At 36.0% G+C, this 12,684-nt stretch overlaps 1 protein-coding gene across 1 annotated transcript in view; it reads left to right on the forward strand.

Annotated features, from left to right (window-relative positions):
* Positions 1-11,770, forward strand: part of SP4 (Sp4 transcription factor) — a 28,942-nt gene extending 17,172 nt beyond the window's left edge. Inside the window, exons 4-6 of the mRNA XM_054635768.2 lie at positions 5,410-5,638; positions 5,874-6,073; positions 7,145-11,770. Of these exons, the coding sequence (XP_054491743.1) occupies positions 5,410-5,638; positions 5,874-6,073; positions 7,145-7,392 (677 nt within the window). The 3' untranslated portion in view covers positions 7,393-11,770. The remainder of the gene's footprint in view (positions 1-5,409; positions 5,639-5,873; positions 6,074-7,144) is intronic.
* Positions 11,771-12,684: the final 914 nt, after the last annotated feature.

Below are 12,684 nucleotides of genomic sequence, written 5' to 3' on the forward strand. Positions count from 1 at the left end.
GTCAAGAGATCATTCTCTTCCTGTGTGGATAACATTATGTCAACCACCTGTTTTTAGAGTAAGCAGGTTTGTTTGTTGGGTTTGGTTTTTTAATTTGCTCCATATAAAAAGCCAGTTTAGACCTAGATCCTCTCAACTGAAAAATCCTCTCTGTTTTAAACTTCTAGACGTTGTCTTCATTTAATTTAGTAGGCTGCTGACAAACACATATCAACATTGTTTTCTCAGTTTCTTTTCTTTGGCAGAGATGATTTAAGAAATAATTAAATTCTCTTATCTTCTCTTCATATTCCCTTTGTTTTTCTTCCTCTTTAATAAGTGCAAGCGATGTAAAAGTTAAAGCTCCTAGTGATCCATAGGATTCTAGTATATAGTTTACAAAAAAATCCCATACAACTCAAGACTATAGCAGACTCACTTTGAGATTTTGAGCATGTTCTGTCAGTGTTGTGAAAAAATTCTGATTTTTTGTTTTGTGAAAAAATTCTGATTTTTCTTCAGGAGAAAAGATATTTCAACTGGTCTAAAATACACTCCTGTTATTCTCAAAGAACAAAGACTTTTATGTTTAACAGCTTTAAAATGAGAATAGATGCATTTCTACCCTGTGCATTACTAGTGTGCTAGCTTGTTGGGGTGCTCTCTCAGGAGTTCAAAACAAAAATTAAGTCCAGTAATTACATTACTGAACTTCCCAGTGTTTTTTCATAGCTGTGTAAAGCTCTGACAAAGAATATTAATCATCTATGTGTGCTTTCTTCATAGTTTTTATCTCAAAAAACTAGATTTGCTTATTGAATGTTGTGGCTTGGTTTTTCAAATAAGGCAATTTGCATGATATTTTGAGAGCTTCAGAACCTTCTGTTCTGAATTTAGTAAGTGGAATTCAAGGGAAGGGAGTTTAAAATAGTGACTCCATGAGATTAATTTAAAGAAGAAAAATCAGTATGCATAATAAAAAATGTTATAACTAATTCATGCTAGCTAAAGAGCAGGTAACTTATTACTGTTTAACTGAAACCATGTGGGGAGTGTAATTGTCTGCCTCAGTAATCTTACTTGGCATTGTCCCCTTTGTATTTTTATTTTTCTGGTTATTGTGAATCATTTCTACTCAAATGTGTCACTGTATTTTGTTTAATAAATAGATTAATTGTTGTAGCTCAGTAGTATTCCAAGATATGCCCTGTCCTTACGTGGGTGAAGGAAAGTTCAGAAAGGTAAAGTGTGTGTCAGCAGTGGTATTTAATATTCTGAAGAAGTATCAGAAGACCCTTGTGGAGTTGGTCGTCTCATTACTTGGACAGTGAAAGTTGGTTCGTATGGAATCAGCAAAATATATTGGATTTTTAGAAATACTGAACAGGCCTCTCTGTAAATGTCTATTTGTCATATCCTAGAATTATATCCTGAATATTAACCAGTAATCATGGGATGAGAAAAGGAGTCATCCTTCTCAGGGTTCAAGTGTCGCAATTCACATCTTACTTGAAAAGCCTTGGTTTGACAGCTGTCTTGGTTTAGGGTAAATTTAGGAAGGAATTTTTTGAAGGGGTCTCTTTAGAAAGCAGATTTAAGTGATCCTTTCCCCAGCTGGTTCAGGAGGTAAATTTTCTCTGAGAGAAGTGGAAGAAACCATTATTTAATGAGCAAAGTACTCACAAACATGAAAAGAATGAATAACATTAAGCGATAAAACCTCTCTTTGCTCTGAAAAGATGGTAGATTCAGATTCAGAGTCTACAGTTTGTTTTGTAGGCATGGCTTTTTTCGGGTTAGGAGCTGCCAAGGCAGCGTCCAAGGGGGACATGATGTGGCAGTGTTGGTCTTCTGGACAGGAGCAGCAGAGTTGAAGAGTTCCTCTGAAGAAGCCACAGTCTAGAGAAAAACCTTTTGTCCCAGCTAATGAACTGGAAGCTATCATTTAAAAGTAAAGAAAGACTCTCCGTGCTCTCTTCCTGGCTACACTGCTGCAAACTCCGAGAGCCCTTTGAGAGCTTTACCTTTCTCTTGCTGTCCGTGCTAGGCAGCGCAGTCAGTGAGAAAAGGAATTTCAGGGGAGTAAGAATGAAGTTTCTGCAGATAAATGGGTGCATCTTTTCCCTCTACCCTTTGCTCTCTCTGTCTCTCTGGGCCTAGTTTAGAGCTACAGGGCCCATTTCTGAGCAAAAATACAGACTATGAGGATACCGCATCATAAAATCACCTCAGGACAGCCCGGGGAAAGGTTGCATCAAAACTTTAATACCAATTCAAGAAAATCAGAGAGAAAGAGACAAATATCCTCTTCAACTGAGTTCTGACCACAGACTGATTAGGTCTCAGGACTTCTTTGCTCCAATAGGACTTTGTGGCATAAATGGAGTAATCCTTCTAACAGACTGTAATAAAAAAGTAGAATTTTTAACAATGTACTCAAAAATGTGACTGATAATGAAAATAGAATAGGAGGCTGCAATAGGTCACAATATCTGTTATATCTTTAACTTTTGTAGTGACCATTCACAGATGCTTCATTTTTAGTGCTGCTCTGTGGATTAAAGGAGCTTGCACCTTGGGTATATTTAACAGATGGGGAATGGATTGTGCTCTGTAGAAGACTGCACATTGACCAAGTTCTTCCTTTTCATTTACCTTTGGCTCACCAGAAAGTTTGCCTGGTTTTTATCACAAGCAGTCACATTATCATATTAGGATAAGCATTAGATATTAAAAAAATAGCCTTTTTTTGACTCTGGCTGTTTATAGCACTCAGTGTTCCAACAGCTTAACATCCTGACAAGGAGTTGCCCCAGGACTAGCACTTTCTTTGGAAGATCTAGTATCCTCTTCAGCCACTGTTAGACCAAATTACTTGATATTACTATTTGCATTTATATCATGATGTTCTTCATACCCTATCATATTCTCCCTCAAGGATTATCATGAGTGCTTTTCTTTCCAATTAAAGTATGGGAAATAAATATATTTCCACTACATTGCTATTCTGAAAATAAAGACTTGGTTCTATCCTAAACATATGGGGACTGCACTCAAGGTTAAGCCTGTAATTATTTTTCCTTTGCTGCTGATACCAGAATCCTTTTAGATTTTTTGTTTGTTTGTTTGTTTGAACTATATGTCCAATAGCAAGTGGGGTTCAAATGCTATCTCTTAGGGGCTTGTCCTTGTTCTTTTCAGAGAACTGAAAGCATTCAGTGTCTGTCAGTATTTGTGGCCTTCTTAAGAAGCTAAGGAGTTCATGTTTATTCATATCTAGGCAGGTCAGATGCAACTTCCAGTCATAAACTAAGGGAAATAACTGTGTAAATTTGATCAGTGCTTCAGGTGAAAATAACCTGGTACTGACCTAGGCAGAAACCAGATTTATTCTATTTCCTGTAACCAGCAGTAGCCTTTAGATGACAAATCAAGTCACTTTGGGAGGTTCTCTGTATATCATGTTCTTCAGTACTAACCTATGTGCATGTATGTGGTGGTGTTAGGTGGTGTGTGTTAGATTTCACCTCTGGCTGTTACACAAGATAGTCTGTGCAAGCATCTCTTGCCCCTCAGTAGTCATGTGAACCAAGCAGTCATTGTCCCATGCTGGGCTGTGTGACAACTCACTCAGTGGCTGGGTACTTGAGGCTTCAGAGAGAGTGTTCTTCCTATCCCCATTGGTGGTGCCTGTTATGTTATGGATGCTACAGAAATCATTAAAACCCATTCAAACATCTCTGAACCATGTTATCCCTGAGGCATTTCTAAATTTTAAATGAATGCTTCAATACTGAGGACTAGTATTTATACAATCTTAAATATTGTATTCTGCTCTAAAGAATTCTGGTTGACTGTTACACTCTCTAAATAAGGTGAAAAAAAAGGGTATTTCCTTTAATTTCACAGTTGTATGAAGACAGTGAATTTTTGAAAATGGCAGCATCTAATTATATTTTGTCCCATTCCTGTTACTAAGAGGGCTGGCATTCAGTCATATTGTCATATTGTGGCTGGAAATCATCTCTGTGTCAGGTTCAGTTTATTTATTATATGTATTTTCTAAGTCTGGATACTACTAATTTTTAAAACAAACATAGTATTGCTTTGTTGTTCAAGAAACTACACTTCTTACCTATATTGGAATAGTTTCTTTTGCTTTAATATCAAGCCAATAATCCAGATTTCCTTAGATCAAGAAAGCCAATGAGATAATGGACTTATGCTATCAAGCTGAATTCTTTGTTCATTGATTCAGTCTTGGAATTATGTTTGATCCCTTCCCTAGGGAGGCTGTTCTGGTGATCAACTACCCTCTCAGTGAAGAGTCTTTTCTTAATGTCCTACCTGAACTTTCCCTGGTGCAGATTCATGCCATTCCCTCATGTCCTATTAGCAGTCACCAGAAAGAGGAGAGAGGAGATCAGCACCTCTCCCTCCACTGCCTCCCTTGAGGAAGGTGTAGACTTTGTGGAGGTCACCCCTTCTCTTCTCCCAGCTGAGCAAACCAAGTGACCTCAGCTGTTCTTGTACATCTTGCCCTTGAGACCTTTCACCATCTTGGTCCCCTCCTCTGGACTCACTCTAACAGTTCAATGTGCTTCTTCCACTAAGGCACCCAAACCAGCTCAGAGTGCTCGAGGTGAGGCTGCGCCAGTGCAGAGCAGAGCAGAGCAGTCACTTCCCAGTCACTTCCCTCACCTGGCTCACTGTGCTCTGCTGGATGCACCCCAGGGTACAGCTGGCCCTTTCGGCTGCCAGGGCACACTGTTGACTTATCTTCAGCCTGCCATCAACCCAAACACCAGATCTCTTTCCCCAAGGCTGCTCTTGCTTCTTGTCCCCCCATTTATACATCTAACCAGGATTACACCATCCTGCGTAGAGAGTCCTGCAAAACAACAGTCTCAAAAAAGCTTTGGTATGTTAGTTTGTTCAAGTCTAGTCCTAAGTTTCTTTTTCATTCAAAAGTTCCTTTCTGGCTCAATGTTGATTCAAGTCAGATTGTAAGAGAAGTGAAAATTCTGTAAGTGCCATAAAACAACTTCTTAATTAACTAATTGTAGTTTTCTGAATGCAGATACAGTTCAAATGTTCTTAGGGAGACATTAATTGGCAATTGACTAAACTATATTTCTGTGTAAGATTTTGCCTATCTCAGCTTTTAAGAAAAAGAATACATTTGTTAAACTAGTTAATTTTTCTTAGTATCAGTCAGTAATTTGGAGTCTTGTGCTGTTTAAATAACAAATTACATTAAACTAGCAGGTAGGTGAACTTCAGAAAAATTACTGGTTTTAATATTTTGTTTGTGGCTTCCCTTAACATTAGGTGGATTTTTGTCCACCTAATGTAAATGTGTAAAGTTTATTTGTGCATTTCACTTATTGAAATGACTAATAAAAGGTACAAACAATTTTTGTTTTACAGGTCAACAGCAAGGACAGGATGGAGTAAAAGTACAGCAAGCCACAATAGCTCCTGTAACCGTAGCAGTAGGTGGCATTGCTAATGCAGCAATTGGTGCTGTTAGTCCCGATCAGATAACACAAGTGCAGCTTCAACAAGCTCAACAAGCTTCTGACCAGGAAGTGCAGCCTGGCAAGAGACTGAGAAGAGTTGCCTGCTCATGTCCTAATTGCAGAGAGGGAGAAGGAAGGTAAATGTAACTTTTATCAGTATATATTTAAGCATCTTATCACAGCTTGCCTCATTCGAGAATGAGATTGTCCTATATTGCCTAGATCTTGAATGCTTTCTATTAGAAAGTACATTTGTGTGGGCTTTTTTAGACGGGGATTAAAATTGCCTCTATTAGCATGAAATGTTTCTCCTAATAGCTGGTAATGTTTTAGAATATAACTACTTAGCTGTTTAAATATGATTTTTTTTAGAGGCAGCAATGAGCCAGGAAAAAAGAAACAGCATATCTGCCATATTGAAGGTTGTGGAAAAGTTTATGGCAAGACATCTCATCTTCGGGCACATCTGCGCTGGCACACCGGTGAAAGACCATTTGTGTGCAACTGGATCTTTTGTGGCAAGCGATTCACAAGGAGTGATGAGTTACAAAGGCATAGAAGAACCCACACAGGTTGGTCATCCCTCTCTGTAGCCATAGTAAAGCAAGTCTGATTTATAGTGGCCATAGTTAAACAATGGTGTCAAGGTTCTCACTTACTAAGTTAGCTGAAAATTACCCTTAAATGTGAAAAAAGTAATTTTAAAATAAGGAAGTGGTAGATTCCAGTTTTCATTAATTTAGGCTGACTGTGAAATCATATAAATATAAAGGGATCTATTCCAACTGTTCTTTTGTATATAGGCTAGAAAGAGATGACCATTTCATCATAGATAGCTCATGTACATTAGCTAGTGCCTGGTCTAAATGTAACAAATTTAGGTCAGGCACATAGATTTGGCCATGGACCAGGGTTATTGTTTCCTCACTTGAATTAGCTCAGTCCTCAAGAAATTTATTAACCTAGTCCATACACTAGATTTTGTCTTCTTGGGAAATTTCCTGGTTTCAAGTGGGAACTGACTAAGCAAAGTCTCTTAACAGTTCAGAATGGAAGAGCTGGTGTTTTAAAAGCTGAAAAATTTTATCAGCCTTCATGTTTTTATCCCCAGGAGAGTATCTCCTCCTCCCTGTCCCTTCTCCCTTAACTTAGAGCACCTGATGTCTAAGCACTAATTACATTTGAACAGTAACAGGACCTTTTGGTAAATTGAATTTGTCTCTCTTGGTGTAGATTTCATACATCTTTGTGGAACATTGGAATTCGTGTTTCTGAATTTGTTTCCCACTGGTGTAATCTAAATTTAAAAAGCCTTCTTAAAAAGTTGTTCTTTGAGTGCTTTTACCTCCCTTGCTCTGGTAGGTTTATGGAAGTTTATGAAAATTCTCTGGTGTCCTGAAATTCAAACTTCTCATCAAATGATCACAGTGTAGCAAATACTTGTTGAGAACATTTCAGTAGTGGGGAGTAGGTGGCCAAAAGCCTGTGACTGAACAGAACACACCTAGAAATGAGACAGATGGAAAAGGTGTCCTTATAAAGACACTTTGAGTGTTGAATAGAATAGGGTGAGATTCAGATGATAAGCAGTGTTCAGTGCTCTCTTTCAGTAACATGTTGGTTTTCTTTTTCTTTTTAAAAAGGTGAAAAGAGATTTGAATGCCCAGAATGTTCTAAAAGGTTTATGCGAAGTGACCATCTCTCGAAACATGTCAAAACTCATCAAAACAAGAAGGGTGGTGGAACAGCCCTTGCTATTGTTACCTCAGGAGAACTGGACTCTTCAGTTACTGAGGTTCTTGGTTCTCCAAGAATTGTCACTGTTGCTGCCATTTCTCAAGATTCAAACCCAGCAACCCCTAATGTTTCAACAAACATGGAAGAATTCTGAAAGGATCATTTATATGGACACCTAGTGCTGCACTTAAGTTTACATACCTTTCAGGATATGGAAGTGGGCTGGTAAAGTGGATTACAGAGCAGGAAATCTTTTTTTCAGTCATGACTTCTGTAAGTGTTCCAGGTTGGAGGGTCAGCAAGGGAAGTGTACACCGGTGCAACAAGACAAAAATTTCAAAAATACAAACAGCGCAAATTGATGACTGGATAAACAGATAGAGGAATAATATTTCCATACTGTACTTTTTTAGTTATATATCTGTATATTCTGTAATGATTTTAAGTGAACTTTACCCCCTATTTTACCACTGTATGTTAATGTGTTTATAAAATCTGATAGTATCAATGTAAAACTGGGTGGACCTTGACTAGGATTAATACCATTTGATGAAGGCACTTTGTTTTTAACATAAATTTGTAGAATTTTAATGAGAGCATCCTTTTCCCGCCGCAAAACAGAACACAGGATGAACAGTGGATATATTTTGGGGTTTTGCTCAGTCCATACAACACATCGGTTAATTTTGGCCATCTTTTCTCAAATGTTGGAATTACTCAAATTGCAGCTGAATTATGCATGCTGCAAAGTGATTCTGAGGTGGGCCTCAGATTAATTTTGGCTACTACATTATAGTAGTGTGTATAAATGACAATCAGTGAGTTCTAATTCCTCTCTTCATGTGGAGAGCTAGGCTATGTAGAATTAGTGTAAACAGTAGGAAGGATAAAACCATAGAAAAATATTAACATATGATTTACAAAAGTAATGGTACCTTTATGTAGAACAAAAAAAAATTGTGTCAATTTTTGGTAATTAGTTTCATTTTATATTTCCCTGCCCGTGTGCCCATGACAAGGAGGTTGGACCTACATGATCTTTAAGGTCCGTTCCAACCCAAACCATTCTGTGGTTCTATGATTCTGTATTTTAAAACATCTGTGGCCCATTTCTAACTCATAGATAACTTGAATCTTAAAAACTCGAGCTTAGGTGTTTGATTGTTTTAATTTTGTTAGAATTCATGGAAATCAATCTGACAACTGAGTGTTGTCCAGTATCTCCTCTCTGTAAATACTAGTTTATTATGTTGTGGTTAATGTGCTGAGTTCTTTGTGCTTTGACTTAATAGCCAAAGAAAAAAAATTAATTATCACATTTTAATAAGGAAAGAAGTAAGTAAACATTTTCTCTTTCCCTTCAAATATTACCACCACTTTTCAAGGATAGTATGTAGGCTGGTAATAAATATCTGTTACCTGTGAAGTCTTATATTGATCCTCCAACCAAAAAACAAACTGGGAAAAGAGAAATATTATCATCTTTTTGGGATATGACTTTTGGTTTCAAAGGTTTGGTTAAATTTTCAGATGTGACAGTGAATATAGAGGAAATATTAAAAAGTAAAAGAAAAAACAACAACAAAAATTGCATTTTCTATGTGAAAATTAGTAGTAGGTACAAGGAGGAAAGATGGCCAAATATTTCATACTCAGGATTTTTAATTACTTCCCCTAGGCATAAATACAACCTTTTACATCTACAGTCACTTGTTAATAAATTCTCATGACCAGTTTTTAAGAAGATTTATACACCAAAATATTTTAATGTAACTGAAGGAAGTACAGTGCAAGACGAATAAGATGTTTTTCTTTCCCCAACAAATTATGAAAGGAAGAATGTATGTGGTAGCTGTTGGTTTGTAAGACGTAACAGGTACCCTGTGCATTCCCTAAAGATCATATACTTCTCATCTGAACAATTTATCAATCTTGTGGTGTTTTCTGTATTTTTGAAGCAAAAGAAATGCCATTGTTTACACTGTGTACACTTTAGGCCAGCCCTTTGTAGCAAAATACTAAGCTGAGGGTATTTTATACTTTCAGTTTACATAAAAAGCTTTGAGATTAAAGAAAAACAATTTTACACTGTGGTTATAAATTTCAAGTTTCTTAAAGCTTTTTTAGACTTGTAACAGAGTCTTTAAATTTTAGTTGGGTTTTGTACATTATTTTGTATATTTTATTTAAAGTACTCTTAACTGATGTATCTGGATTTAAAACATCAGAAGCAATTAGGTGTTACATTTAATACAGATGAACATTAGGTAGTATTAACTGTTAATTTTATTATAAAGGAAATGAAACGTCAAAGATCTATTTTATCATTATGCTTCACAATCAGTGCTCTACATTACTTTATGCAAAGAAGAACTTTCCTAATGTTAATATCATATTTCCTAAAGTTAACAGTTTTGTAAACTGAAGTTACAAGCATTCTGCACAACCATTTCATATGTAATTTTTTCATGCATACTTATGTATGCAGATAGGAAACTGAAGTAATTTTTAATCTGCAATGAATCCCTGTTATAGATGTATCCAAATCTAAATCTGGTTGGCTTCATAGCATCTCAAGTACATTAACTTGTGTTAGCAGGTGCACATTTTACCGCTGGAATTAGAAACATTCTGCCAGTCTGTTCTGCATACCATTCTGAATCCACTTTTCTGTCTTAAAAGGATCGTAAATTTCAATGTCCTTTATTTGACTCAGTGGGATATAGCTGTTGTAAGTAATAGGGCACAGATGTGCAGTAGTATCTTGTTTAATGGCATTTCACTGTTCATTCCCTTTGCCACCATTAAAAATTTTGCTTTATTGTAATTATCAGTGCAAAGTGTATTTACCATGGTAGAACTCCAGTGTTAGAATAGTTTTTTTCTTACAATATACTTTCTTTGGTTAGGTTTGTGTATGTGTTGCCGATTACATTAGCAATTGGTGTTAAGTCATTATTTATCACATTCTTTCACGAGAGCAGTAATAAAAGTGTGTAATCTAGGAGAAAAAGTTAATTTGTCAAAGTTAAGTAAGCATGATGTTTAGGTCCTATTTTTCAATTTTATAACTGTTTTATTGCAACAATATTTGTATTTAAGTCTTCATTTTAATGCCTTGTGGTGTTTTTTTATGCATGTCACTGAATTGTCATCCCGCAAGAATTGATGTGCAGCATAGGGTATTAAATCTACATAATGATTTTGAAACAGAAAAATAGTTGATGGTAAAAATGTAAATGTTTTGCAAAAATTCCTTATAAAAAAAAGTTTTGTAGTAATATTTCACTTGTAAATTTTTCTAAAAAAAATGGAAAAGGAAAAAAATGAGAGTAATGTTTCCCCACATCTAGAATTTAGAAATTAATTCTGCCAGCAAAGCCTGTAAGGCATTAATCTGACACTTTTACAATACTGATTTGTATAATTTTTTGGTGGGTTTGGAACTAAAATCATGTACAAGTTGTTGCCTGCAATAACATTTTGCAAGTAACCTATTAAAATTCCCTTGAGTTTAAAAGGTTTCTTCATTTAATTGCTTACAATATAAAGCAGCAATAAATAATGTTTGTATGATAATCTGTTCATCAAGAAGAACACTAGAAAACAAATGCTTCTCAATGGGGAAAGGTTGGCAGCAGCTTCTGGATTTGTGTAATTAAGACCTGTACTTGCTGGTCAGCGTTTCCCAACTGGCAGACTCCCAGCAGGGAATTAAACCAGCAGATTCTAGCTCAGCATGAATTCTGTGGGGTTTGTTCAGCTCTTGCGAATGGAAGCTACGGTTGTTCCTGAACACACCAAAGGAATAACCACAGGGAAAAATTTCCTAAGGTAAGGAATATGTGCATACACACACACACAGAGCTAAAATACAAATTTAGAAAATGGAAGATAATTCAGTTTGATAGAGATAAATAATCAAAGTGTCGCTGTGTTGCACACAGGGAATGAATATAACAAATAGGTGGAAACCTGAAAGTACAGACTTCAACTCATAGAAAATATATTGAACTTTTCTTAGTGAAATGTCGACAGGCTCCTGCATTGTGTTATACTAAAATAACTTTCATGGTATGCCAAATTGCTAATGATAATGTTATACTTATTTTTTTTAATGCTAAAAATTTTAATGTACTTTACTGTACTTTTGCAGTAAATAAGTAATGTTGTTTCACAAAGGAAGAAATACATAGAGAATCACGGGATCATTTAGGTTGGAAAAGACCTTTAACATCACTGAGCTCAAATGAAAAGCTAACACTGCAAATCCCACCACTAAAACATGTCCCTGACCACTACATATACACAAAAGAGGGCCACTTCCTTCCATTTTCCAAAAGATGAATTTATAATTTGAGACTTCTAACCTTGTACTGCAAAACAGAATAATCTTTCCTGAGATATAAAATATATTATCTTTATTATATGTTTGATTAAATATCTGTTAAAGTCTCAGTGACTTCTATTGGAATGTCAAACTTCTGAAGTCAATCTATGTTGTAATTCAAAGTAAATGGACATCTGACCAACTAATATGTCTTTATTGACCAATTTTTTAGTATTGTGGCAGTGGTATGTTTTGAAGCAAATTCTCCATTACTGGTGAGAGTAGTCCTCTGCTTACACCATTTCAAATATACAGTATCAGAAAATAACAAACTCTTACATAAGGACATAAGGATGAATGTGCATGTTACATTTTACCCTTTTAGTCCTTCAAATGTGATCGTTCTACTCTGGGAATCATGAGGTGTGACACCAAACTGAGTATTTCTGTCCACAACTGTAAATTCCCTACCATTGCTAAAATTATCTAAAGTCACATTTTATATTTTTTCCATTAGCTTTATTTTCTGTACAGCTAGGTAGCAAATATCAGGATTAATTCATATTGAACTTCCTAATGGTTTCTGTGTCCCTGCTTCCCATTCCTTTTCCTTTTCCCAAAGCTACTTGCATCATTCCTGATATCCTGAGATTTGACAATGAAAATGGAAGTGCTGTGGGGACCTAGAGCTAGCATGTGCTATCTTTGCTTGCTAGAATACCTTCCATGGAGAGAGGCAGCGAGATTCCTTTTCTAGAACAGCCTCACTAAAAATGACCAGAAGCTATCACAAGCAGGTGGATTGGTGCTGTGCCCAACTACTGTTGATATAGTGATGGGCATTGTTCTATTCAGTTTAGTATGGTTTGTTGGATGGTTTCCATAGCAAGTACCCAAAATTGCCAACTTCGAAATTTCCAGGTCAAGGAACATAGGCATTTCTTTGACTTACATGAGCAGCAGTGTGCAATATAAGATTCATAATATACAAATTCAAACTTCTATCAAAAATTTCTACTTCTGTGTATGGAAAATGCCTAGCCTTGAGCATTTAATAATTTCTTACAACAATATTTTAGCACAACCTGTAAAAATAAAAAAATGTTTAAACCTTTA

Source organism: Agelaius phoeniceus, chromosome 1 (genome assembly GCF_051311805.1).
Source record: "Agelaius phoeniceus isolate bAgePho1 chromosome 1, bAgePho1.hap1, whole genome shotgun sequence".
NCBI lineage: Eukaryota > Metazoa > Chordata > Aves > Passeriformes > Icteridae > Agelaius > Agelaius phoeniceus.